The sequence below is a fragment of the Miniopterus schreibersii genome (assembly GCF_964146895.1).
Source record: "Miniopterus schreibersii genome assembly, chromosome: 3".
Lineage (NCBI taxonomy): Eukaryota > Metazoa > Chordata > Mammalia > Chiroptera > Miniopteridae > Miniopterus > Miniopterus schreibersii.
The window spans coordinates 7,791,189-7,814,709 of NC_138103.1; the positions used below are offsets into that span (position 1 = coordinate 7,791,189).

At 55.4% G+C, this 23,521-nt stretch overlaps 3 protein-coding genes across 5 annotated transcripts; 2 read left to right on the plus strand and 1 right to left on the minus strand.

Annotated features, from left to right (window-relative positions):
- Positions 1 to 1,903: 1,903 nt before the first annotated feature.
- IL27 (interleukin 27) lies at positions 1,904 to 6,083 on the plus strand (the record flags this gene model as incomplete). Its single annotated transcript, XM_081132932.1, has 5 exons — positions 1,904 to 1,934; positions 3,762 to 3,925; positions 4,010 to 4,108; positions 4,935 to 5,093; positions 5,838 to 6,083. 5 exons carry the CDS (start codon positions 1,904 to 1,906, stop codon positions 6,081 to 6,083), a joined length of 699 nt encoding a protein of 232 aa, XP_080989058.1.
- APOBR (apolipoprotein B receptor) lies at positions 5,441 to 11,561 on the minus strand (the record flags this gene model as incomplete). Of its 2 annotated transcripts, none has more annotated exons than XM_081132928.1 (4): positions 5,441 to 7,071; positions 7,160 to 7,422; positions 7,508 to 10,873; positions 11,400 to 11,561. In XM_081132928.1, 4 exons carry the CDS (start codon positions 11,559 to 11,561, stop codon positions 7,002 to 7,004), a joined length of 3,861 nt encoding a protein of 1,286 aa, XP_080989054.1. In that variant the 3' UTR covers positions 5,441 to 7,001. The 2 variants fall into 2 exon arrangements, with proteins under 2 accessions (XP_080989054.1, XP_080989055.1); XM_081132929.1 differs by having other exon boundaries at positions 11,205 to 11,406.
- Positions 11,562 to 12,544: 983 nt separating this feature from the next.
- CLN3 (CLN3 lysosomal/endosomal transmembrane protein, battenin) lies at positions 12,545 to 23,383 on the plus strand. Of its 2 annotated transcripts, XM_081132931.1 has the most exons (17): positions 12,545 to 12,979; positions 13,165 to 13,286; positions 13,432 to 13,507; positions 14,586 to 14,682; positions 15,684 to 15,755; positions 16,141 to 16,220; positions 16,323 to 16,408; positions 16,911 to 16,983; positions 17,069 to 17,212; positions 17,997 to 18,109; positions 19,112 to 19,158; positions 19,247 to 19,315; positions 19,402 to 19,457; positions 19,549 to 19,642; positions 21,533 to 21,673; positions 21,776 to 21,938; positions 22,642 to 23,383. In XM_081132931.1, exons 2-16 carry the CDS (start codon positions 13,241 to 13,243, stop codon positions 21,893 to 21,895), a joined length of 1,314 nt encoding a protein of 437 aa, XP_080989057.1. In that variant the 5' UTR covers positions 12,545 to 12,979; positions 13,165 to 13,240; the 3' UTR covers positions 21,896 to 21,938; positions 22,642 to 23,383. The 2 variants fall into 2 exon arrangements, with proteins under 2 accessions (XP_080989057.1, XP_080989056.1); XM_081132930.1 differs by lacking the exons at positions 12,545 to 12,979; positions 22,642 to 23,383 and adding an exon at positions 22,337 to 22,633 and having other exon boundaries at positions 13,000 to 13,286.
- The last annotated feature ends 138 nt before the right edge of the window (positions 23,384 to 23,521 follow it).

Below are 23,521 nucleotides of genomic sequence, written 5' to 3' on the forward strand. Positions count from 1 at the left end.
GGCAACCAATGGATGTGTCTCTCTCACATCCATGTTCTTCTGTCTCTCTCTCTCCCCCCCTTCCTCCCTCCCTTCCACTCTCTAAAAAATAAAAAAAATCAATGGGAAAAATATCTTCAGGTAGGATTAACAATAACAACAAAAATATATGAGGTGGCTCCTCGTGTTCAAGCCTGAAGTTCCAGGGACTGGATCAGGAATTAAGTGGGAGTTTGGGGCGAGGCTGGAAGTGCCAGCTGCAGCCAGGTTGAGAAGGGCAGAGAACCAGCAAGGGGCTGAAGGTCTCAGGGAACCCTAAGAGAAGGCTGGGAGGGTCAGGAGGTTGTGGCCAGAGAGCAGGCGATGGGGTTCAGGGTTTGAGAGGTCAGGAGTGGCTGTGGTCGGGGAGTGAGGGACATGTCTCTAGGATGATGGCAGGACTTGAGGATGTGAGAAAAACCAGGCAGTTTTTGTCTGTTCTTACCATGAGCCTCAGGACTCATAGGACCCCCAGCAGGGAGCTCCAGGTGCAGGGGATGTGGGGGATGAGCTGCCACCACTGGGGGGCACTGCAAGGGAAACCAGCCTGGGCTAGGCAGGTGCCAGCCACTCTTCCCTTTCCTTCTCCTCCAGCGGTCCCCTGGGATTGCTCCCTGGCTGGCGCTGGTACTTCCCTGGCAGTTGGCCCGAGGCTTCCCTGATGGGCAGTGCAGAGGCAGGGCTGGGGAGGCAGGCTAGAGGAAGGGGAAGCCCCCTTGGTTTCTGTCTCACAGCAGGGACCCGGCAGGGAAACCCCGCAGGTCCCAAAAGGAAAGTGGCAGCAGTGGGCCTCGGGGAAGACCAAGAAACCCCCATTTTCTGCCTGAAGATGGGAAGTCCAGGGCGGGGCTTAGGGCGCGGCTGTGCTGGAAGGGAGATCTGTGGTTGATGCAGCCCAACCTTGACAGCTGTCTATAGAGCAGAAACACCAGGACTATTCTGGAACCTGGCTGAGCCTGACCTCACACAACCCCAACCTGGCCACAGGCTGAGCCCTGACCCTGCTCATCAACTGAGCTCTTCTCCGGGCCCGTGCCTGAGCCCTGACCTGAGTCATAAGCTCGGTCAGAACCTTCACCACAGACCGAGCTCTGCGCCCTATCTGGACTGAGCCCAACCCTAATTTGTCCCAAGCAGAGTCCCCAGGTCATTAATAGCTCTGACCGCAAACACAGAGCCAAGATGTTGGCTCCGGACAAAGCTCTGAGTCCAGCCTTAGACCAGGTCTTGATGCCAATTACAGCGTGAGCTCCAATTCAAGATCTGACTCTGGCGAAAGACTGAGCTCTTGGTCCTGAATGAAACTCCTCGCCCAGCCCCGGCCCTCGCTCTAGACTGAGCCCTCACTCTGCCCATACTGAGGCCCCCATGCCCCACACAAAGCCCCACCCAGCCACCCAGCGAGCCCCGACTCCCATTGTGTTCCCTTCCTCAACCGTCAGAAGAAAGACCCCCAAGTCCCCTCGGATGGGCAGCCTTCTTACCTGGCCATTCATCTTTTGAAGGACAGTAGGCTGGTGATGGCAAGAGAGTGATAGTGACAGAGCAGAGAATAGGACGGCATCTGAGGCTCCGGGACCCACCAGCCATAAGAGCAGGTGGCTCACCTGAGAGTGGGGAAGTGAGGGGAAGATTGGACCTGGAGCTGGGTCAGCAGCCTGGATTGACCGAAACCCCAGCTTCCCGCCATCCCCCCCCACATCTCCCACCCCCTCTGGGAAGGGAAATTACATTTCCCCATTTTAGCAAGGGGTGGTGAGGAGGGAAGACTGAGTTAAAGCAAAGCTGAAAGTACAAGCAGGACGGAAAGTGAAACCGGGCACAGCCCCCAGTATAAGACTCCCCCGACCCAGGAGATGGCTGACCGAAGAGGCTGGGCCCTGCCATGGGCCAGAAGGCAGGCGACCTTGGCTGGCGTGAGTTTGAGGCCGGGGCTCAGGGCAGAGGGGTGGGAGGCTTAGCTGAGGCTGGGCAGAGGATGAGAGAGCCTGACGGGTGGGGGTGGGGGCGCAGGGCTGAGGGGCAACTACGTGGCAGAGGCAGGATACGAGATACATCTGACCAGAGGATGGGAATAGGCCGGCATGAATGGGAAGAGGGGCTGGGCAGACAGGTGGTGGTTTGGCCAGGGCTGGGCAGAGGGTGGGAAGCTTTGATCTACACGAATGGGGGGAGTTGGACAGGCAGGGGGACCAGGACCAGGACCAGGACCTGGCAGAGAAATGAAGAGTTGGGTTGGGGCGAGCAAAGGCCAGACAGCTCGGCTGAGACGGGCTGGCTAGAGAAACATCAGGAAGAGTTGGCACGACTCAGGGCTGTGGCCAAGGAGTCAGCAGCCTAACTCGGTCAAAAGTCTGTAGTTTGAAGCCTGAAAGGACGTCTAATCTGCAGTTGGAGACTGAAGGGCTCAGAGGCTGGGACCAGAACAGATGGTAGGGTCAGAGTAGGGACCGAGGACTAACGGATGCGGACAGAACTTTCAATGGCCAGGGCCAAGGACCCAGGGTTGTCTGCAGAGATCAGGGAGAAGCCAAGGGAAGGGGCTGGGGGCTCCAGAGCTCAGGCAGGAAGAAGAGGGTCGGTAGGAAATGGCACGGCTCAATTCTGGGAGGGCAATATCCACCAGGGCCTGGCACCCACTCTCCCTCCACACAGAGCTGGGAAGAGCCCCACTCTGCCCAAGTCAGGGAGCCTAGACATTAGAGTGCCAGGCACTGCCTGCCCTCCCTGGGAGTCCATGGGGGAAGTGGACCTACCCAGAAACTTTCCGTGGTCTTCACTGAGAGGGTATTTTGAGGAGCAGGGCCCAGGACTTACAGATCAAGAACAGACAGGGCAGAGGAAGGGAGCGGAGGGTGAGCAGGAACAGACTTAGGCTTAGGAGCCTGTTTTGGTTTGTGTTTCAAGAATTGTGTAACTCCAGTGATTAAGAGGTTTCCTCTCCCTGAGGGAGACACCGCTGAGCACTGCCCCCTTCCCAGGGCTCAGGAAACAGGGCAGGAAGCACTTTCAAAAACCGGCTGGTCCACCTCCCCCATTTTACAGACAGGAGCTTGAGGTGCAGAAATAAGAGGTGACTTGCTGCAGGGAAGAGCCCAAATGAGAAACAGGTTCTGCCTCCCGTTCCAGGCCTCCTCCCCCTTCTGGGACCCCCCTGTCCCTCCCTCACGGCCTTAGGAGAGACTGGATCAGTCAGCCCTTCTGACTCCCTGAGATAGAGTCCCCAGCATTGCCAGCTGCCCTGGGGCCTAGTTGGGGCCATCAGAGCCGCCTGGCCAAGCCCGAGGAATCCTTGGCAGAACAGAGTGCCTGCTCCAGGGCAGACGGCTGCCTCCTCTGAGTTCCCTGGGGGAAGCTCACTGGATGTGCACTTGGGTGCATCTGGAATCCAGTCTTGATTCCCTCACCCTCTATGTACCTTGGCAAGTCAGCCTCACTGAGCCTCACTTTCCTCATCTACAAAATGGGAAGCACAATAGCACCGAGGCTGCCACAGGGACACCTGGCCAAGGGAGCTAGTGGGGCTGTGTAAGGCTGCGTGCGCCGGGCAAGGGCACTTTCCTTTCAGTCACACGGAGGTGCCTTCCACAGCTCCCATCTCATCTGTGATCTTGAAGGGTCAGTGAGATGCTACCCGAGCGGGGGTCTGCAGCACAGGCTCAGGAAAGGCACATTCCCTTCCTTCTCCCGAGTGCTTCTCAGGCTCCCCCCTCATTTTGCCCACCCTCTCCTCATCTCTCCAGGGCTCAGCCTTTTGCTGCTGTCCTTGCTCCTGGCTCGAGCCGGTGTCTGGGGATTTCCGAGGCCCCCAGGGAAGCCCCCCCTGACCCTGCAGGAGGAGTTCAAGGTCAGCCTGCATCTTGCCAGGAAGCTGCTCTCCGAGGTTCGGGCCCAGGCCCGCCACTTTGTGAGTTTCCCTAATGCCACTGGCTCTGGGGGTGGGCGGATCCCCAGTCCCATCTGGCCCCCACTAACAGACCTTGCCCTACAGGCTGATGTTCACCTGCCAGGAGTGAACCTGGACCTCCTGCCCCTGGGAGAGCAGCTCCCCAATGTTTCCCTGACCTTCCAGGCCTGGTGCAGCCTCTCGGTGAGTCGTGGGGTACTTAAGGGGGGCAGGTGAACTAACACTAAGGCTTGGCTGGGCGGATAGAGATGAAGTCAGGGGTTGAGTTGAAGATAGATTTGGGGGTAGACTGAAGGACAGAATCTGGGTGAGGCTGAGTATGTCATTGGCTGTAAAGATTAAGCTGAATAAAGAAGTGGATTAAAAAGGCAAGCGTGAAGCTGGGCATGGGGTGGGGCTAGAATGGGCCTAGGGATAGAAATTCCCACAGGGAGAATGGGGATGGCTGGGAGCAGGCAGTGGGCTGGGGACTGGGGACAGGAGTGAAATGAAGCGGGGGATGGGGAGAGATGGGGATTACTGGTGAGGTGGGAATGGAATGGGGTTTGGGTGGAGCTGGCGACGTGATAGAGAGATGGTGACAATGAGCCAGGACATATGAATGAGGGATGGAATTAGGAACAGGAATGGGGGGAGGGTTTGGAAAGAGGTTTAGGCTGAGAAGAAGTGAGGAGATGGAGACAGGGGAAATGGTGGAGACAGGAATAAGAGGCTTGTGGATAGAGAGCAACAATGGGGATGGGGTTGGGGTTACACGCAATTCATGCATGGGACTGAAAATGAGGTTGGGAAAGGAGACAGGATAGAGGTCCACAATGGAGACCAGAATGTCAAAGAGTGAAGGGAAGGAGTGGAGGAGATGGAGTTGAGGTTGGGAACAGCTATTCGGATGGAATGGGGACTAGAGTTTGGGATGGGGATGGGACCTGGAGGGGCTTGGGCTTGGGTTTGGAAGTGGGTCATCCATGGCCTGCTGACCTTTCCTGACCCCTTCCCTCTGCTTCCACAGGACCCAGAGCGACTGTTCTTCCTCTCCATGAAACTTCGCCCCTTCCAAGCCCTACTGGGGGGGCTGGGGAGCAAGGGGAGCTGGGCCAGCTCAGAGAGAACGCGGCTGTGGGCCATGAGGCTGGATCTCCGAGATTTGCAGCGACATCTACGCTTCCAGGTAGAGTGGCCCCCACCCTCCTTGATCCCTGGAAACCAAAACTGAGGATCATTGGCTCCCTTTTTAAAATATCCCCATGGCCACAGGTGGGGTAAGTCTGGAGGGAGATGCTCCAGATCCTGTGTGTGTGTGTGTGTATAAGTGTGAGTGTGTGTGTGCGTGTGTGTGTGTGCGTGTGTGTGTGTGTATGTAGCCACATCAGGTCCTGGCTCTACCCCCTGAACCTCTTGGGGTCTTGGTCTTGAATAATAGCTCTGAAGCACCCAGTACAGCATGCGGCATCTGCGGGACCAATAATAAAGTTGGTTTCCTTCTCCCTGCCACCCTCTGACATCATCAGATCATTTCAAAGGGAAATAAAAATTTTACCTTTATTAAAAGAAGAATTGAAAATGCAAGCAGCAGAAAAACCAGCTATATCACCTTTCTGCCCATTTCTGATCCTAAGATGACCCTTAAGACAGGAATTTCCAGAACCCCAAGTGCCCAGAGCAATCCTGGATGAGTGAGCCAGCTCCCTCCATGGGCACCATCTCACTCTGTGACTTCCATTTTCTTGAAGCAAAACAATCAGGCAGGACACATGAGATGATGACATAATGGAAGATCTGAAGTAGGGGCTGTCCAGGGAAATCATAACTTTGTGGTCTCTGATGTCATTTGGCACCACTAGGCACGTAAAGGAACAGGATTCACTCAGCATCTCAGCAGGGCCATTTCTGACCTGTGGTCCTCTCCTCACAGGTGCTGGCTGCAGGATTGAACCCCCCTGATGAGGAGGAGGAGGAGGAGGAGGGGAAGGGGCTGCTCCCGGGGACCCTGGGCGGCCCCTCCCAGCTGTCCTGGCCCCAGCTCCTCTACACCTACCAGTTGCTGCACTCCTTGGAGCTTGTCTTGTCTCGGGCCGTGCGGGACTTGCTGCTGCTCTCCCAGGCTAAGAACCCAGTCCAGGCCTGGGGGTGCCCAACACTGGCTGGCTCCCAGCCCTGATGCAGTGGTTTCTTCGCCCCTTCCCTCACCAGTTAGGACTTTAGGACCAGGGTCTGTACCAGGACAGCCACCAGCTCACTGCCTTAGACAAGGCAGGGCTCCACTGACCTCCCTCCCCAGACCCTACCCAATAACTTAAAGCCCCTCCAGTCCTTGCTGGATATTTATTTCATGGATATTTATTTATTGTTTAGGGAAATGATGATTTATTTATTGTTTCAGGGCCCGCTGGCTGTCCTCGGCTAGGCCGCCACTCTGGGTACCTAATAAAGCACTCTCACCCTCACTCTGCCTCGGCTTCTTTTCAGAGAAGGGGTGCTTGGCACCCAAAGAGAGCCTAGAATGGACTCTGAAGCCTCTGGCCACCCTGGACCCCTCTCTGCTCCTACATTTTGGGGTTCCTGGCCCACCTTTCCCCACTCTGGCTTGCTCAGTGTAGTTGCCAAAGCAACCAGCAGAGTTCTGAGGCTGAGCTCCCATTTGGAAGTTCCAGGCAGCTGATCCGCTTGCATCAACCTCTGACTGTAAATGGAGCTCCATGGGCCCTCCCAGCCCCTTTCCTCTGGGCTGCCTTTCTCCCACAGCTCGCTAAGGGCTTGGGGAGGGCTTCGGGCAGTGGGAAGGCTGTAGGAGGATTGTCTCTGTCCCCTCTCAGTCCTCCGGACAGGTTAGGGAGGTAGTCAGGACAGGCCGTGAGAGGTGGCATCCGTGAGACAGGCGTCCACTGGAGACTCAGATTCCTTAAGTTCATGGTTCTCAAAGATGTCTGGTTCTGTCTGCTCCATGAATGAAGCACCAAAAACTAAGGCCCAGAGTGTGGATAGGGGGCATCCAAAGCGGCCGAGGGAGTCACGCTGAGCAGGGTTCAGCAGAGGCCTCCACCTCTCACTCAGGGCCTGGCTCCGGGGCTCGGGGCTGTCACTGGGGCTTTGGCCTGCCCAGCCTGGCCTGCAGTTCCTGCATCATGCCCGAGTGTGCAAGGCCAAACCTGGGCATGGAAGACAGACGGGGGAGCTGGTCTCCAGGTTTCTGCAGCCTCCTGCCCAGCCAGCCCAGTCACCTCCCCCAGTGCTTACCCGTGTCCCAGGGGCCTTCTGGCTGGCACTGGGGTCCCTTCAGGCCTCGGGAGGCTTGGCTCTGGTGGTTCCTCTGGCTGGAGAAGTCTCTGCTCTGGGGCTGACAGCTCTTCCTCTGGTGGGGGGCTAGCAGGCTCCTGCTGCTCAGGGGTGGGGATCCTCCGGAAAGAGGGCCGGGAGCGACGACGCTGTGAGGAGCTGCGGGAGAGGAGTACACGGCTCCGCGGGACAGAGACATCCAGGCGAGACACAGGGAGGAGGGCCTGCAGGGAAGGGAGCACCCGGTATTATGGGGCTGGCTTCAAGGTTCTGGTCTGTTTGGCTCTGGACCCTACCTGGAGCCCCTACCTCACTCCAGCTGCCATGAGCATCCCCTCGGGCACTTCCTGCAGCCTCTTCACGGGGCCCAGGCTCCACCTCTGCAGGCTCCTGATTTGTTGGCTGGTCCTCTGTGCCTTGGACCACCTCCAGGTCTTCTGCAGCTGTGTCCTCGGCCTCTGCCCTCTGGTGTCTGGTCACCTCGGCATCTTCCATATCACAGGGCACTTGTACCTCTCCCTCAGGGCTGAGGTCCCCACACTGCCTCTCGCTGCCTTGGCCCTGCTGAATTGCTTGCCATACCCCAGCCTCTTTTTCCAACAGCATCTGCCCTTCTGGGAGCCCCTCACCCTCCACTATGGCCAAGGTCCCCTCTGCCCTCACCGCCTGGGAGCCCGAGGTAAAGCCATCCATCCCACAGCCTCCTTCTGCCACTCTAGAGTCCCCAACCTCCACCCACTCTCCCCCTGGCTCGCCCTCCGTAGCCTCAAAAGCCTCCGCCTGGCCACCTCCCCCGGTAGCCTCCTCTCCTTCTGAGCCCTCCAGGCCAAAGCCCTGCCCACCTCTGTTCTCTCCCTCTGCAGCCTCCAGCAGCTCCTCACCTCTGCCGGCTTCCTCTCTCCCTTCTGAGTCCCAGCCTCTCCCAAATATCCCATCCCAAACTTCCGCGGCCTCTCTTTCAGGCCCTTCCCCAGTCGCAGCAGCCCTTTCATCTGAAGCTGCCTTATGCCCCACAACCCCGGAGGCCGAAGGACTGGCCGGCGCGTCCTCACTGTCCTGGAAGCTCGGCGCTGCCTCCGTCAGCCTCCAGTCTCTCCTGGGTGTTTCATCTGCCTCCCAGGGCACTTCGGCCTGTCCCTGCTCATCCTTGGTTTCCCTGGCATCTGACTCTCCCAGTGACTGGCCTGCCCTTACTTCTGCCCCTCGCCCTCCCCGTGGCTCCTGGCTCTCTGCTCCACACCCTGCTTCCTTTGCTTCCTTCCACTCTCCGCCGGCCTCCAGGGCCTGTCCCAGTGCGGACTCTGGGACTCCTGCAGCCTCCCCCTTCCCTTCCCCCTCTTCAGCACCTACTTTTCCCTGAGGGGTATCCCCGCTCTCTACATCCCTTTTCCTCTGGTTTTCCCAGGCTTCTGCACCAGGCTTTACATACCCTGTGTGCCTGGGGTCATCCGCCAGGCTCCTTTCTGTCTCCTCTTTGCTCAGGGCTGGAATGCTCCAGAGCTCTTCCTTCCCTCCCAGTCCTTCCTCAGGTTGTTCCACTGGGGTCTGGAAGCCTCCTATCAGCTCAGGTTCCTGAACTTCAGTGTGCTCAGGGCCACCACACTCCACCCCCAATTCTTCTTGACCCATCTGAGCTTCCTCCTCATGTCTCATCTCCCTGAACTCCTCTTCAGGTCTGGCCTCTGGGGTTTCCTCAAAGTCGGCATCACTTTCAGCCTCATTTGCCACTTTGTCCCAGGACAGCTCAGTCTCTATGGCCTGGCAACTCTCTTTCTCCTCCTTGGCCTCCTGTGCCTGCACCACCTCCTCCAGGCTGGCTTGAGCAGCCTTGATCTCTGAGTCTTGCCTTCCCTTGGCCTCTTTCCCATCCTGATCTGCCTGACCCTCAAAGCCCTCGCTTGCCTCCCACTCTGACTCCTGTCCTTCAGCAGCCTCCTTCCCTGCTGTCTGGTCCTTGGCCGCTTCTCCCATTCCTTCAGTTCCCAGGGCCTGGGTCTGTTGCAGGAATAGGCTCACCTCAGCCTCTCTATTTTCACCCACCTCCTCCTCCTGGGCTTCCTTGGAGGCCTCTTCTAGGACCCAAGCTATCCTATCTCCTGGGACTGCCCCATATTCTGTCTCCCTGACTGCTGGGAGGTCAGCCACCTCCATGCTTGAGGCCTCCTCCCCATCTGAAGTAGTCTCAGTCTCCTCCCTTCCTGAGGTTGTCCAGGCCTCCTCCCTGCCTGAGGTTGTCCAGGCCTCCTCCCCTCCTGAGGTTGTCCTGGCCTCCTCCCCATCTGAAGTTGTCTCAATCTCCTCCCTGCCTGAGGTTGTCCAAACCTCCTCCCCGCCTGAGGTTGTCCAGGCCTCCTCCCTGCCTGAGGTTGTCCTGGCCTCCTCTCCTCCTGAGGTTGTCCTGGCCTCCTCCCCATCTGAAGTTGTCTCAATCTCCTCCCTGCCTGAGGTTGTCCAGGCCTCCTCCCCGCCTGAGGTTGTCCAGGCCTCCTGCCCGCCTGAGGTTGTCCAGGCCTCCTGCCCGCCTGAGGTTGTCTCAGTCTCCACCCTGCCTGAGGTTGTCCAGGCCTCCTCCCTGCCTGAGGTTGTCCTGGCCTCCTCTCCTCCTGAGGTTGTCCTGGCCTCCTCCCCATCTGAAGTTGTCTCAATCTCCTCCCTGCTTGAGGTTGTCCAGGCCTCCTCCCTGCCTGAGGTTGTCCTGGCCTCCTCTCCTCCTGAGGTTGTCCTGGCCTCCTCCCCATCTGAAGTTGTCTCAATCTCCTCCCTGCCTGAGGTTGTCCAGGCCTCCTCCCCGCCTGAGGTTGTCCAGGCCTCCTCCCCGCCTGAGGTTGTCCAGGCCTCCTCCCTGCCTGAGGTTGTCCAGGCCTCCTCCCCACCTGAGGTTGTCCAGGCCTCCCCTCTGCCCAAGGTTGCCCCATCCTCAGACTCTCTCCCTGGCTCCTGTGTCCCCTGTGCCCTCGTGCTCTGGCTATCCGTCACCATGGCCACCACCTCTTCTTCCCTCCCGGCCTCTTTGGCCCCAGGCTCCTGGATCTCCTCTGCAGCTGCCTCCTTGACTGCCTGTTCTGGCTGCCCGCCATCCCCTGCCACCTCCTGCCCTTCGGCACTGGCCTTCCCCTCAGGCTCCCTGGGCCTAGTCCTCTCTGACTCCACCCCGCTGGCCACCCCTGGCTTTCTCGCCCTGACCTCTTCCTCCTCCTGTTCCCAGGTTCTCAGTGTCCCGTCTCTGTTCACTTCCTGCTCATTGCACTCCTGACTCTCCTGGGCTTGGCCGCTCCTGTCTCCACCAGCCTCAGACGCCGCCTCAGGCTTCTTTCTAGCCTCCAAGGGGGCACTTGGCTCTTGGCACCTGGAGGCCTTGGCTGCCTCCCACGCCCCAGTGTCCTGCCTATCTCCTTGGGACCCATGGGAGCTGCCTTCTCCCCAACTCCAGGTCTGTTCTAGAGCTGATCTTCCCTCCTGGTGTATTCTAGCCTCTCCAGGCCCTCTCAGGCCTCCAGCCCCCTTGCTCTGGCTGCCTCCAACAACCTCCAGGGCCTCCTGGGCTTCCTCCTCTACAGTTCTCCCTGGCCTTCCTGCAGCCACCTCCCCCAGTTCCTCAGCTGCCCGTGCCTCCCTCCTCTCCACAGTGGGGACCTCATCTCCCAAAAGGTAGGAGACAAAGGTGCTGAAGGAATCCTAGAAGAACGGGGAGGGGGGAGACAAATGTATTAAGGGGAGGCCCAGCTCTCTCCTGGGGGCCCTGGGCCAGAGGAACTCAGAATAGGAGGGTTCTGGGGCCTGGAAGGAGGACAACAGGATCTGCAGAAGGAATAGGAAAGGGCCTAGATTGGGGTATGTGGGTATGTTTGCGGAGGTGGGAGGATTGAAATCCAGAAAAGATTGGGTTAGGAGGCTGCCTGATCCTAGAGAAGGAATCTCAAGTCTGAGGAGAGACTCAAAGGGAGGAGGGAAGGTGAGGTCCCAGACAGCAGGGTGAAAGTCTCTGGCATCTCTTTGCCCGTCTCACCAGTGTCCCCCTCAAGGCCTGATGCAGCCCAGGGAGATGCAGCCGGAGGAAATCCATCTTGTCTGTCTCTGTGTGTCCAGAAAGCTGACAGTGACCGTCCCCACCCACCAAGACAAGCCAGTCTTCCCCGGGACCCAACACACTTCCTCTTCCCCTGTTTCCCCCTGACGCATCCTTACCCCAGGCCCTACCCACCTTCTGCAATGCCCACAGCAGCTTCCAGCCCAGGCTGGGAAGTGGGTGTGCACCGTACAGGGAACTCAGGTGCATGTTTGGAGCTAAAGGGCAAAGGAGGAAGCCAGAAAGGAAAGAAACGGGAGCAGGAGACCTCAGAATTGGGGAGGAGGGAGGGGGCATGCGGCAACTGCAGCTCAAGTGACTCAGGTCTTGTATTCACACCTCAGCCATTTCCGTCTCCCCACAAGCCACAGCCACTCTGTGAGAGGAAGCTGGGGTTTGTGGTTCCTGTTTTGCCTGCAGACAAAGAGGAGGAGTGAGGAGGGGGCTGGTGAGAGCTCTGGCTGGGCACGTCGGGGTCATTAATGCTTCCCCAAGGGGCGAGAAGGGGCTGCATTGGTGGCTTCAATGCCTGTTCCCTCATCTGTAGTCATTCTTGTGAAACAAAACTTGGCTTTGTATTGTGGTCATTTGTGTCTGCCTCCCACCCTCCTGTGAGTTCCTTGCGGGCAGAGGCCGCGTATGACACGCTGAATTTCTAGAGCCCTGCATGGGTGGCAGGGCCTCATTTTTCACTGGTTGAGTGACCTGGGAAGAAGACCAAAAGGAGCACATACCAGACAGCAGTCTGAGGGCCTGGTGGTGAGAAAGCGCTGACCCAGGCGGCCGGGCTACGGGAAGCCCATAGGAGAGGTTAGCAGGGGCAGGAGGTGAAGAAAATTCAGAATGCGTCTGTACCGCCGAGGGGGAGGTAAGAGGAGCCATCCTTACTTGGGACTAAGTGAAGTGACATTGATCTACACCCCTTTCCCCAACCCCCATCCGGAGCCCCACTTCCTAAATGACCGATTAGAGGAAGGAGAGGAGAATCACAGAGTCGGAACCCGGGCCTTGGACTCCTCGGGTCAAAGCTCCCTGCTGCCGGCAGGGATCCTGCGGCAGCCTGCTCAGCCACACCGGCTCCGGCGCGCTCCTCGGGGCACCTTGGCGCCTAACTTTGTATGATCATCGGTAACTTTCTGTTACCGGGGCTTAGGCTACTTCTGTGATATTCGTTGGTTCTAGGATAATTTGCCGAAGGGGTCTCTTAACGCCTTGGGTACTGCCCATAAATAATTCACGAAATCCTCTTAGGTGGGTGTTACCTTTACTTTGAGTTTCTAAAGCAATCTAAGGACAACAGAAAGGAGTAAGGATGACCTGAAGCTGTCCGTCTTTGTTCTCGGCCAGAAACTGTCGTATCTGAAATGAGTAGCCAGGTGGCCATCTTTGTTTCTGGCAATGAGGGTCGGAGAGCTGAAGCCGATCGCGGCCATGATTAGTGCTGGCACAATAGTCACGGCCTCGGGCGCTGTTAATTTAACGTCGGGGCCCTTCTTGCTGATCCTATCCAATCCAGTTTTAAAGCAGCGGTTCCAGGGTTCTCCGGGCCTCCCTCGGACCCGCACCCCGAAGCTGGCGAGGCCGAAAGCGAGGATACAGAGAAGACCCGGAAGTGGTGAGGACCTCGAAGCACGTGATGGGGGAACCGGCTGGCGCTGTCACGTGACCAGCCATCCCTCGGTTCCTTAGTGTGGAATGTTCAGCGGCTCTTAAAGGTACAGGCTGCAGGGACCCCGGCTTTAGAGGGGTGGGGGCAGAGTCCGACGGGTGGGGGCGTGGTGGGGCGTGGAGAACGCGACATGGATCCCCGATTTAGTGTAGTGGATTGCGGGGCGCGAGTGCAGCAGAGAAGCGCAGCTGGGGCCGGCAATGGGGCGTTGATCCTTCTCGCCCGCCGCAGACCCTCCCCGTCCCGTCGGAGCCAACTCTGAACTTTCGCTGACTCTGGACCCCTGGGGGAACCTGACCCTGATGCCATGGGAGGCTGTGCAGGCTCTCGGCGGCGCCTCTCGGATTCCGAGGGTGAGTATGAGGGCCCCCCGCTGGAGGGGCTGCCTCTGCCCCGCGACCCACCTGACGAGCTCAGGAGCAGGCGCGACCCGGGAGCGCCCGTGGGGTCCGCGTACGCCTGAGAGTGGGGGGCCCTGCCCCCGTCTCGCCCTCGCAGAAGAGACGACCGCCCGGGCGCCGCGGCCCCCGCCGGCCCCGCGGGGCGCCCACTGGAGGAACGCGCTGGGCTTCTGGTGAGTGGCCTGCGGAGTTCGACGCGAGTAAAACGCGGAGAAAAGGGGGGAGCGAGCCTTGAAAGGGAGCTGAATCCGCAACCATTTTCTGACCCAGCTGGTTTTCCCTGAAGCGACGTGTCAATGTCCCAAACTTAAATTATTTACATACCACCTGTAGGATTACTTGTTTTTATTCCAACCAGGTAAGCCTTTAAATTTGTAAATATACGTGTGTGTTTTTCCAAGGAAACTTTAAATCACTACTCTATATGGAGAGCCAGTATTTCCCTAATGCACATTTAATTAAATGCATCACTACTTTTTAAAAGGTCATCCTCTGCCTTCCTAAAATCACTTAAGTACTGAAAAATACTTCCAGCACCAACCTAAACATCGAGGACTTGGGTGGCAGGTTGGGCTGGAGGTGACTTCCCATCGGACCCTGGTCACTTAGCCTCTCTGAGCCTCAGCCTGTCAGCAGCGAAGTAGGAAGAGCAGTAGTCTCCCTGCACCTGAAATCTCTGGCGCTGGGCCCAGTTCCATTCCCATCACTGAGGGCAGCTCCGGGAGATAAGTGTAAGCAAGCAAGGTCCTTCCTGGATCATAAAGGACTTTGGTGTTGTCTTGTGTTGATCCCTACAGCACTCTGCAAGGTAGAAGAGAAATTTGTATCCCCACTTTTCATATGAGTGGACTGAGACCACTCAAGTAGGAAGTGGCAGACCTGGGACCTGAATGTAGTCCTTTGCTTTCACGCCCCAGGAGCTTTCTACTGTACAGTAGCGCCTCAGAGGCAGTGAGTGGCTCAGTGGATGAGAAATGCCCCAGAAACTGGTGGGAGCTCAGAGGAAGTCATCAAGGATGACTTTCTTCTCTTCCTGGGAGAAGTCTGATCCCAAAGCCTGTATTTCTAACCCTAACTCTGAATAGAGATGAGGTCTGGTGATAGAGAAAAAAGTGGGAAGCTGATTGAAGGAAAGGGGGAGGTTTGGTGCTAGGATTGCGGATAGATTATAGGCCTGAAAGGAGGTTAAGATCTGCTTATATGTCAATTATATCTCAGTAAAACGGGGGAAATCTGTTCTGCTCACTCCAGGCTCCTGGGCCTTTGCAACAACTTTTCTTATGTGGTGATGCTCAGTGCTGCTCATGACATCCTTAGCCACAAGAGGGCATCTGGGAACCAAAGCCATGTAAGTGACCCTCTCTACCTCCACCACTGTGGGAAGAGGAACTCACCCTGGGGCAGAGGCTCCCTGGAAACACTCATAGAATGGGGTAGCCAAAGAGCAGAGTAAGAGGGCTAAAGTTCCCAGTCTCCCAGATCTCAGAGCAGGAAGGGTCTTTAAAAATCAGTTGGTACCCGGCCGGGCGTGGCTCAGCTGTTGAGCATCGACCTAGGATCCAGGAGATTGGGGTTCGATTCCGGGTCAGGGCACATGCCTGGGTTGCGGGCTAGGCAGCCGATCAATGACTCTCTCATCATTGATGTTTCTCTCTCTCTCTCTCCCTCTCCTTTTCTCTCTCTGAAATCAATAAAGATATGTTTTTTTAAAATAAAATAAAATAAATAAAAATAAAAATTAATTGGTGCCAGGTGTACAAACTCAGGTGTTGGCTGGGTAGAACCATGGTCTGTGGCAGTTCCTTAACCCTCACGCTGTTAACGTTTGGGGCTGGATAATTCTTTGTTGTGGGGCTGTCCTGTGCATTGCCGGATCTTTAGCAGTGTCCCTGGCCTCTTCCCTAGATGCCAATAGCATCCTCTGCCCTCCAGCTGTGATAGTCAAGAATGTCTCCAGACATTGCCAGATGTTCCCTGTGGGATGTAATCACCTCTGACAGAACCTCTTGTTTATGAGGAGCTGGAGGGCACATGCCCAAGGAGAGAAGCTGCCACGTTGCAGGTCCCGCAGGGAATTTGGTCCAAGATCAGACTTTCTGGAAATCCACATTTTTAAATGAACTCCTGAATGTGTTACCCAGATAAAGTCCATTTACAGGGCCATCTTTGTCCAGTGGATCATTCTATGGAATCCTCCTTCCCATTGTGCACATAGAGAAACTGAGGTCCAGGAGGCCAGTGCTGACCCAAGGCCATCCTTCAAGTTAGAGCAGGGCTGGGACTGGAGCCAGGCCCTGTTTGTCTACCCTCTTGCCTGCCTGGGTGAAAGACTTTCTTCTTTCCCATCAGGTAGACCCAGACCCAGTCCCCACCCCCCACAATAACTCATCTCGATTTGACTGCAACTCCGTCTCCACAGCTGTGAGTACCCATCTGGTCCTCCCCTGACCCCCAGCCCCACTGCCTGAGCATCCAGCTGGGACTATCATAATTATAATCATTAAGACTGCCATTTCCTGAGCCCTTTCTGTACGTAGCTAATATTGGCTCATTTAATCCACACAGCAGTGCTGTGAGCTAGGCAGTTAGTCATCCCGCACTTTCCAGATGAGGAAACTGGAGCTCAGAGAGTGTGAGTGCCTTGACACAGCTAAGGAGCGGCAGAGCTGGGACTTGAACCCAGATCTGAATTCAGAGCCTGTGCTTGCAGCAGGTCTAATTGGCTGGTTTCTGTCTTTCCTCGGCCACTTGGCTCAGAGGTTTGTCCCGGGAAGGTCTGGGGCCTCACTCTGTTCTCCTGTCCCAGGCAGTGCTCCTGGCAGACATCCTCCCCACTCTCGTCATCAAATTGCTGGCTCCTCTTGGCCTTCACCTGCTGCCCTACAGGTCTGGATGGGGGTAGCGGGAGGAGGGGCGGCTGGGGTCTGGGAGGGCAAAGGAGGCGGCGGGCGAAGCTGACCTTCCCCTTCCCTCCGCCTCTCCCCTCAGCCCCCGGGTCCTCGTCAGTGGGCTTTGTGCTGCTGGAAGCTTCATCCTGGTTGCCTTTTCTCAGTCGGTGGCGATCAGTCTGTGTGGTGAGTGTGAGATTTTGTATCAGGTGGGATGCCCAGAGGAACTGCAACAGAGCATTTGTGGGAGTAGTTCCCCCAACTCCCCAGAGGAAAGGGATTATTTTTGTAACCCTCAGAAGCTGCTAGGACTGCTCAAGTAGGAGAGGGGAGATGAGGCCAATTTGGAGGGGTAGGTGGTGGGGGACATGGGAGGAAACGGATGGTTTAGATGGAGATTGAGATGAGCGCAGAAGCCAAGACTTCATCACAGGGGTGGAGGGGGCGTCCAGGGTCCAGGATGAGTTCTTGTGCCTGATTTGATAACGGTGGGTGTCAGTACCATTCCCTGTGAGAGGACATTCAGAGGAGGGCTTGGTTCTGCTTCAGATCTGGAGCCCCGCCCATCCAAGGGTCTGTTTTTAGTCCCTCTGAGCTGATGCAGAGGAGGCCATGGCCGGACACCTTAAGGGATTGGGGTACTGGGAAAAGGCCAGTATGGCCACTGCTGTGCTTGTCCTCCCCCTAGGTGTGGTCTTGGCTAGCATCTCATCAGGCCTGGGGGAGGTCACCTTCCTCTCCCTCACTGCCTTCTACCCCAGGTAAGCAGGCAGAGCAGGGAGTGGGGAGAGGAGGTCCCACTGCTGGCTTTGGTCCTTCTTAGTGCTCCAGTGTTCTCCTTCTCAGGGCTGTGATCTCCTGGTGGTCCTCAGGTACTGGGGGAGCAGGGCTGCTGGGGGCGTTGTCCTACATGGGCCTCACCCAGGTTGGCCTCTCCCCCCAGCACACCCTGCTGTCCATGCTGGGCGTCCCTGCCTTGCTGCTGGCCAGGTAAGCTGCACTAGGCTGGGAGGAAGAGGGCTTAGAGGAGAGAAAACTAGATCATGATCCCAATCCTCAGATCCCTACAGTCTTGTTATGAGGGATGTCGGTTCTGATGGGCCTAGGTTTCAGTCTGGAGCCGCCACTTGTTAGCTGTGTGGGATGGGACAGGTTGCTTTATCACCCTGACCCTCCGTTTTCCCATATTTCAATGGTGGCTGTTCTCCTTGCTTCTCTGCAAGGTGATGTGTGTGAAGCGTCCAGTACAGCATGGGTCCCAAGGTGATTTGAGGGGGACAAGGGAGGACTTGATTAATTTTATGTGTATTTTCATGTGTATTAGGAAAAAATTTTAACTAGTCAGTCAAACCTCTAATTTCACAGACTATTGCTTAGGACAAGGCCATGTAGAAAAAGGGAATCAATTGAAAGAAAAGTATTAAGTAAAAAATATTATACGCAGGAGGAATGTGGATATGACAGATAGCATGAAAACAAAACATAAGTGAAATTTGGGAGGTTCTGGCCTAACACAGAATGGAACACATAATTAAATGGTAGCTAGAGCAGTCATTGGAATAGTAATGTCAAGAAAACAGCTGACTGGCTCAGTGTGAGCAGCTAAGAGACAAGCTTCAGCTCTAGGGAAAGGAACGTTTTCTACAGTTGGCAGCTCTCTGCACAGGATGGGGTGCCTCAGAGGAGTGTAGAAATGAGGGGGCTGCCTGGGTAGGAGTGGCCTTTCCCGCCCAACAGAGGCTCTTGGACCTTATCTCACTCTACCTGCTCCTAGCTACTTCTTTTTGCTCACATCGCTGGAGCCCCAGGACCCTGGAGGGGAGGAAGAGGCAGAGAGAGCAGCTCGGCAACCCCTGATGAGCACCGAGGCCCCAGAATCAAAGCCAGGTGGGAGACACAGGAGGTCCTCAGCGTCACGCACTCTGGGGTTTAGCCTTCCTCTCTACAGTGGGCAGTTGGAAGGGGAAGTGGGTGCGTGAGAGCCAGTCACATGCATCTAGTCAAGAGATACTCATTGGGCCCCAGCCAGTTTGGCTCAGTGGTTAGAGTGTCAGCCCTCAGATTGGATGGTCTTGGGTTTGATTCCCATCAAGGGCACGTACCTCGGTTGCAGGCCTGATCCCCAGCCCAGTCGGGGGCTTGCAGGAGGCAACCAGTCGATGTGTCTCTCTCACATCGATGTTTCTCTCTCTCTCCCTCTCTCCCCCTTCCACTCTCTCTGAAAAGCAATGGAAAAAGTATCCTCAGGTGAGGATTTAAAAAAAAGAAATACTCATTGGGTACTTACTCCGTGCAGGTGTTCCCTTCAGTCACGGGGGTGCCGTGGGGAGTAAGACAAGGAAATGAGGCCAACTCCTGAACAGCTGAGTCAGAAACATGCTTTTCACTTACTGATAAGTGCTGGAAGGACATAAGACAGTGATGTGCTAGGAAGTGACAACTGGGAGGAAATGGAGAGCAGGTCTGCTTAGAGAAGGTGATCAGGGAAGGCCTTTTTAAGGAGATGTCGTTGGGCTAAATTTGATGGACAAGGCATCAGCCCCGCAGACCACGGGTGAACAGGTTCCAGGCAGAGGGAACAGTAAGTGCTGAGGCCCTGCGGTGGGAACGAGCCTGGATGTTCAGGAAGCAGAAGGAAGGGGCCAGTGTGACGGGGGTAGAGATGTACAGCCATCAAACTGTACAAGAGCCGTGAAGAGATCTCCCCTGGTTAATTCTTTTTTATTAAATCTTGGCAAAATACACATATCGAAGTTTACCAGCTTGACCGTTTTAATTGCACGATCCAGTGCATTCACTCTGTTGTGCTGGCTGGTTCTTCCCAGCAGCACCCCTGTGCTGAGCCTGTATGCCAGCCTCACCTGCCCTTCTCTCCCTGCTCCTCTGCAGACTCCAGCTCAAGCCTCTCCCTTCAGGAGAAGTGGACTGTGTTCAAGGTATGGATGGTGGCTGTGGCCTGTCCCCGTCTGTCACCAGTGCCCGTCTCCCCGCCTTGTACGTACGGTCTGTCTCTGACTCTTCCAGGGCCTGCAGTGGTACATTGTCCCCTTGGTCCTGGTTTACTTCGCCGAGTATTTCATCAATCAGGGACTTGTGAGTAAGGGCCACCGGGCGGGGGCGGGGCTAGAGATCAAGGTGGGGACTCACGCCCGTTCACCCCCGTCTGGTCCTTGCTGCAGTTTGAGCTCCTCTTCTTCCGGAACACGTCCCTGAGCCACGCTCAGCAGTACCGCTGGTGAGGGCACGGGCAGGCGAGGGCGGGCATCTGCTGGCAGGGCTGGGCCTGGCGCCGGGAGGGGCCTCCTCTTACCCCCTGCCCCCCGAAGGTACCAGATGCTGTACCAGGCCGGCGTCTTTGCCTCCCGCTCTTCTCTTCAGTGCTGTCGCATCCGCTCCACGTGGGCCCTGGCCCTGCTGCAGGTACCGGGCCCCTGGCCCTCGCTCCATTCCCACCTTAGCTCCCAGCTTCCCGACGCCCCAGTGCTTCTGTCCCTCGGCAGGAAGCGTCTGTGACTCACCGTCATGTTCTCAGTGCGGGAACAGAAGGCCAGCAGGGCTCCGTGTCCAGTGTGTCCCCCAGAGCCAGGCAGAGCTGATGTAAATTCCGGCTTCTGTACTCAGTGGCTGTGACATGTAGGGCAGGTCTCTGAACCAGTTTGAGCCTCAGTTTCCTCATCTAGAAATCAGGCATGGCCAGCACCTACTTCTCAGGGTAGTCATAAGAAATAGAGGCGAGAAGAGGAATAAAAGAACAAGGTTTATATTGTGTCTTAATCAGTTAGAATCACTTCATGATTATTTGCACAAGCCTCATGCAGAGAGGCTTTCAAACAACATTTCTAACAATAAGAAAATGTGTGGTGCTTTTATTCCACATGGTTAACTATAATAGAATCAGTGACAGGTTATGTATCTCAAGGCTGGTGAGCAAATTCAACTACCCATGACAAAAGTGATCTACAGCTTTAAGAAAACACACACTTTCCCTACCACAGTCTAAGAATTAAAGTATGTTTACATAACCAGCATTTATTGTTTCTACAGCCCCGTAGGTAACTATAAAATAAACTTTCAACTATTATAGGAAAGTCCTGTGTCCTTTTTAATTTACTTAAATCTATAACAACATCTAGAATAAGTATAGATTACACTTTAATGTTATGGCAACAGCCTGCAAATATCCTCTTTCTCCTTTATTTATTGAAGCAGCACCACCAGCCCAGGGCCTCGTAGCCCCAAAGGCCCAAATTCTTGTGTCAATAATTTTTAATTGAGGGATCTTCATTAGATGCTACTGAAATGTAGTTTATGATTTTAGTTATAATTTCAACCGAGGCTGCTTCATAGAAATAGGGGCGTATAATCACTTAACTCCATTACAGAAAGCGTCTAGCCTAATGCTGCCGATGAAAGTGTCTGCAGTGTTTTGCAGATCACGTTAGTATTACCAGAGTGTGTTCTTTTAAAGGCAGAGTTCTGAGCCCAGCTCAGACCGAATGAATTAGAACCTCTGAGGGCGAGGCCTGTCTGGGGAACAAGAGCCCCAGGTGATGCTTACATGCATCAAACCTGTGAACCACCCTGGTGGCAACCCCTTGCCCTCGGGGATGGGACATTGGGATCCCCTGAGTGACTGGGGCACAGAGGAGGACCTACACCCTTGGGTGGGGTCAGAGGCTTCCTGAGCGCGGAGGGAACATCTAAGCCAGATTTCTCAGCTGCAGCACTGGGGCTACATCATTCTTTGTCATGGGCTGGCCGGTAGGATGTTGAGCCCACCTCTGGCCTCCACCCATTAGATGCCAGTAGCAACCTCCATTCCCAGTTGTGACAACCAAAAACATCTCCAGACATTGTCGAGCGTCCCCTGGGCAGCAAAATCAAGCCCCATTGAGAGCCGCTGGTCTAAATGTAGCCTCAATGTGGCAAAACGGGGGATTCAGGGAGCCCTTGAGGGGAGGACTGAGATCACAGGACTAAGTGACTGTGATTCAAGCTGAGCTGTGGACAGTGGTGGCAAGAAGATCCCAAGTGAGAGCAGGTGGAATGGCATTCTGGGGGTGGGAGAGACGTGAGCCAAGGGGCGAGGGAGGAGACCCAAGGTCCGGGGAGCTGGGACAGGGTAGAGAGAAGGTGTGACCCGGATCCCATGGTCTGGTAGCCCTGCTGGATGTTAGGATTCAACCCAGGCTTCCCAGCCCTCTCCCTCATCAGTGTCTCCAGGAACTGGGGCCACTGGAAGGGATGGCAGCCTCCCTTTCTGCCTGCCGCGGGTCCGAGGCTCAGCCCTCCCCTCCGCCTGCCCCACAGTGCTTCAACCTGGCCTTCTTGCTGGTGGACGTGTGGTTGAGCTTCCTGCCGAGCATCTACCTCGTCTTCCTGATCATTGTGTATGAGGGGCTCCTGGGGGGTGCTGCCTACGTGAACACCTTCCACAACATTGCCCTGGAGGTCAGCACCAGTGATGCGAGGGCTGTGGGTGGCCTTTCTGGGGAAAGCCAGGGCGGGGGTGTGGAGAACTGAAACCTCACCCCTGCTCCCCACCCTCCCTAGACCAGTGATGAGCACCGGGAATTTGCCATGGCAACCGCCTGTATGTCTGACACCCTGGGGATCTCCCTGTCGGGGCTCCTGGCCCTGCCTCTGCACGACTTCTTCTGCCACCTCTCCTGACACTGGGCTCCTTGGGACACAGGATGCACTGGCAGATGGGCAGGTTAGACCCCGGCCCACAGCCCAGGGCCCACCCACGAGCTCTGCCCTGGACTTCCCTGCATGGCTGGGCTGCAGAAAAGCGCCCAGGTCCCGTTTCCCTCTGAGCAAGGGGCAGCAGCTTTCCCCCCTCCACACTGATCTTGGGGACTCTCTTCCTGGCATTGTGCCCTCGGAATAAATGTCTATATTATCGATTGACTCTGGTGCCATTTTCCTTCTTGGAAAAAAAATTATTATGAAAGTAATACCATGGTGGGCACACAGTGCAATACACAGATCTCGCAGCATAGAAACCCACACCTGAAACCTGTATGCTCATATTAACCAATGTCACCCAATACATTTAATTTTAAAAATTTTTTTAAAAAGTAATAGCAGCCCCCTTTGGAATATATGCAGGAGAGTGTAAAGACAGCATTCAGCACATTTCTACCTGGCCTTCCAGGCTTATTCGTTCACTCACTATATGAGACACTACATATGTTTCTCCAACATGTAAGTTTTCAAACATGCAGAGACGTTGAAAGAATCTGTGCAGTGAGCACTCACATGGGAACTACCTGGCTTCTACAGTGACCATTTTGCTCTATCTGCATCAACACTTCGTTCGTCAGTCCACTTATTTTTGTAGTGTACTTCAAGATAGGAGGCTGGGAGCCAGCTTCATCATTCTTCACACCAGGTCTCTTCCTCTTCTGAATCAGCTGTGGCAGCCATGAAGACCCTAAACCCAAGACTGAGGAGGCCTGAGCCCAGGCAATGTTGGTGGCCGAAGTCAGCGCAGCCCAGGGGCTGCAGGACGTGCTGAGGACCAACATGGGGCCTAAAGGCATCACGAAGATGCTTGTTCTGGTGCTGGAGACAAGCTTACTAAAGACGGCAATGTGCTGCTTCATGAAATGCAAATGCAGCACCCAACAGCCTCCTTGACAACCAAAGTGGCAACAGCCCAGGATGACATAACTGATGACGGTACCACTTCCAGTGCCCTGGTCATTGGGGAACTGCTAAAACAGATGGGTCTCTCCGTTTCTGAAGGTCTCATCCCAGTATAATAACAGAAGGGCTGAAGCTGCAAAGGAAAAGGCACTTCAGTTTTTAGAACAGGTCAAAGGAAGCGAAGAGCTGGACAGGGAAACACTCCGATGTGGCCAGAACACCTGTGTCCTAAAGTTCATGCTGAACTCGCTGGTGTCTTAGCAGATGCTGTAGTTGACTCCATCCTGACCATTAAGACACAAGGTGAACCTATTGACCTTCATGGTTGCGATCGTGGAGCTGAAACATGAATCTGAAACTGATACAAGCTTAATCAAAGGTCTTGTTTCGGACCGTGGGGCATGGCGTCCTGATTTAAAAAAGAGTAGAGGCTGCATGCATCCTCACGTGCAACGTGTCATTAGAATATGAAAAGGACAGTGGATTCTGGCTTTTTTTTTTTTTTTTTACACAAGAGTACGGAAGAGAAACTAGTAAAAACTGAAAGAAAATTTATTGAAGATAGAGTTTAAAAATAATAGAACCGAAAAGGAAATCCTGTGGTAACTCAAATATAGGATTTGTTTTTATTAGTCAAAAGGGAAT

Bases quoted from the DNA above. Each gene is read 5' to 3' on its own strand.
- CLN3 (XM_081132931.1), top strand. From the start codon at position 13,241: ATGGGAGGCTGTGCAGGCTCTCGGCGGCGCCTCTCGGATTCCGAGG. The intron at 13,508-14,585 runs GTGAGTGGCCTG...TGCTCACTCCAG, and splicing joins AGGAACGCGCTGGGCTTCTG to GCTCCTGGGCCTTTGCAACA. The intron at 16,221-16,322 runs GTCTGGATGGGG...CTCTCCCCTCAG, and splicing joins CTTCACCTGCTGCCCTACAG to CCCCCGGGTCCTCGTCAGTG.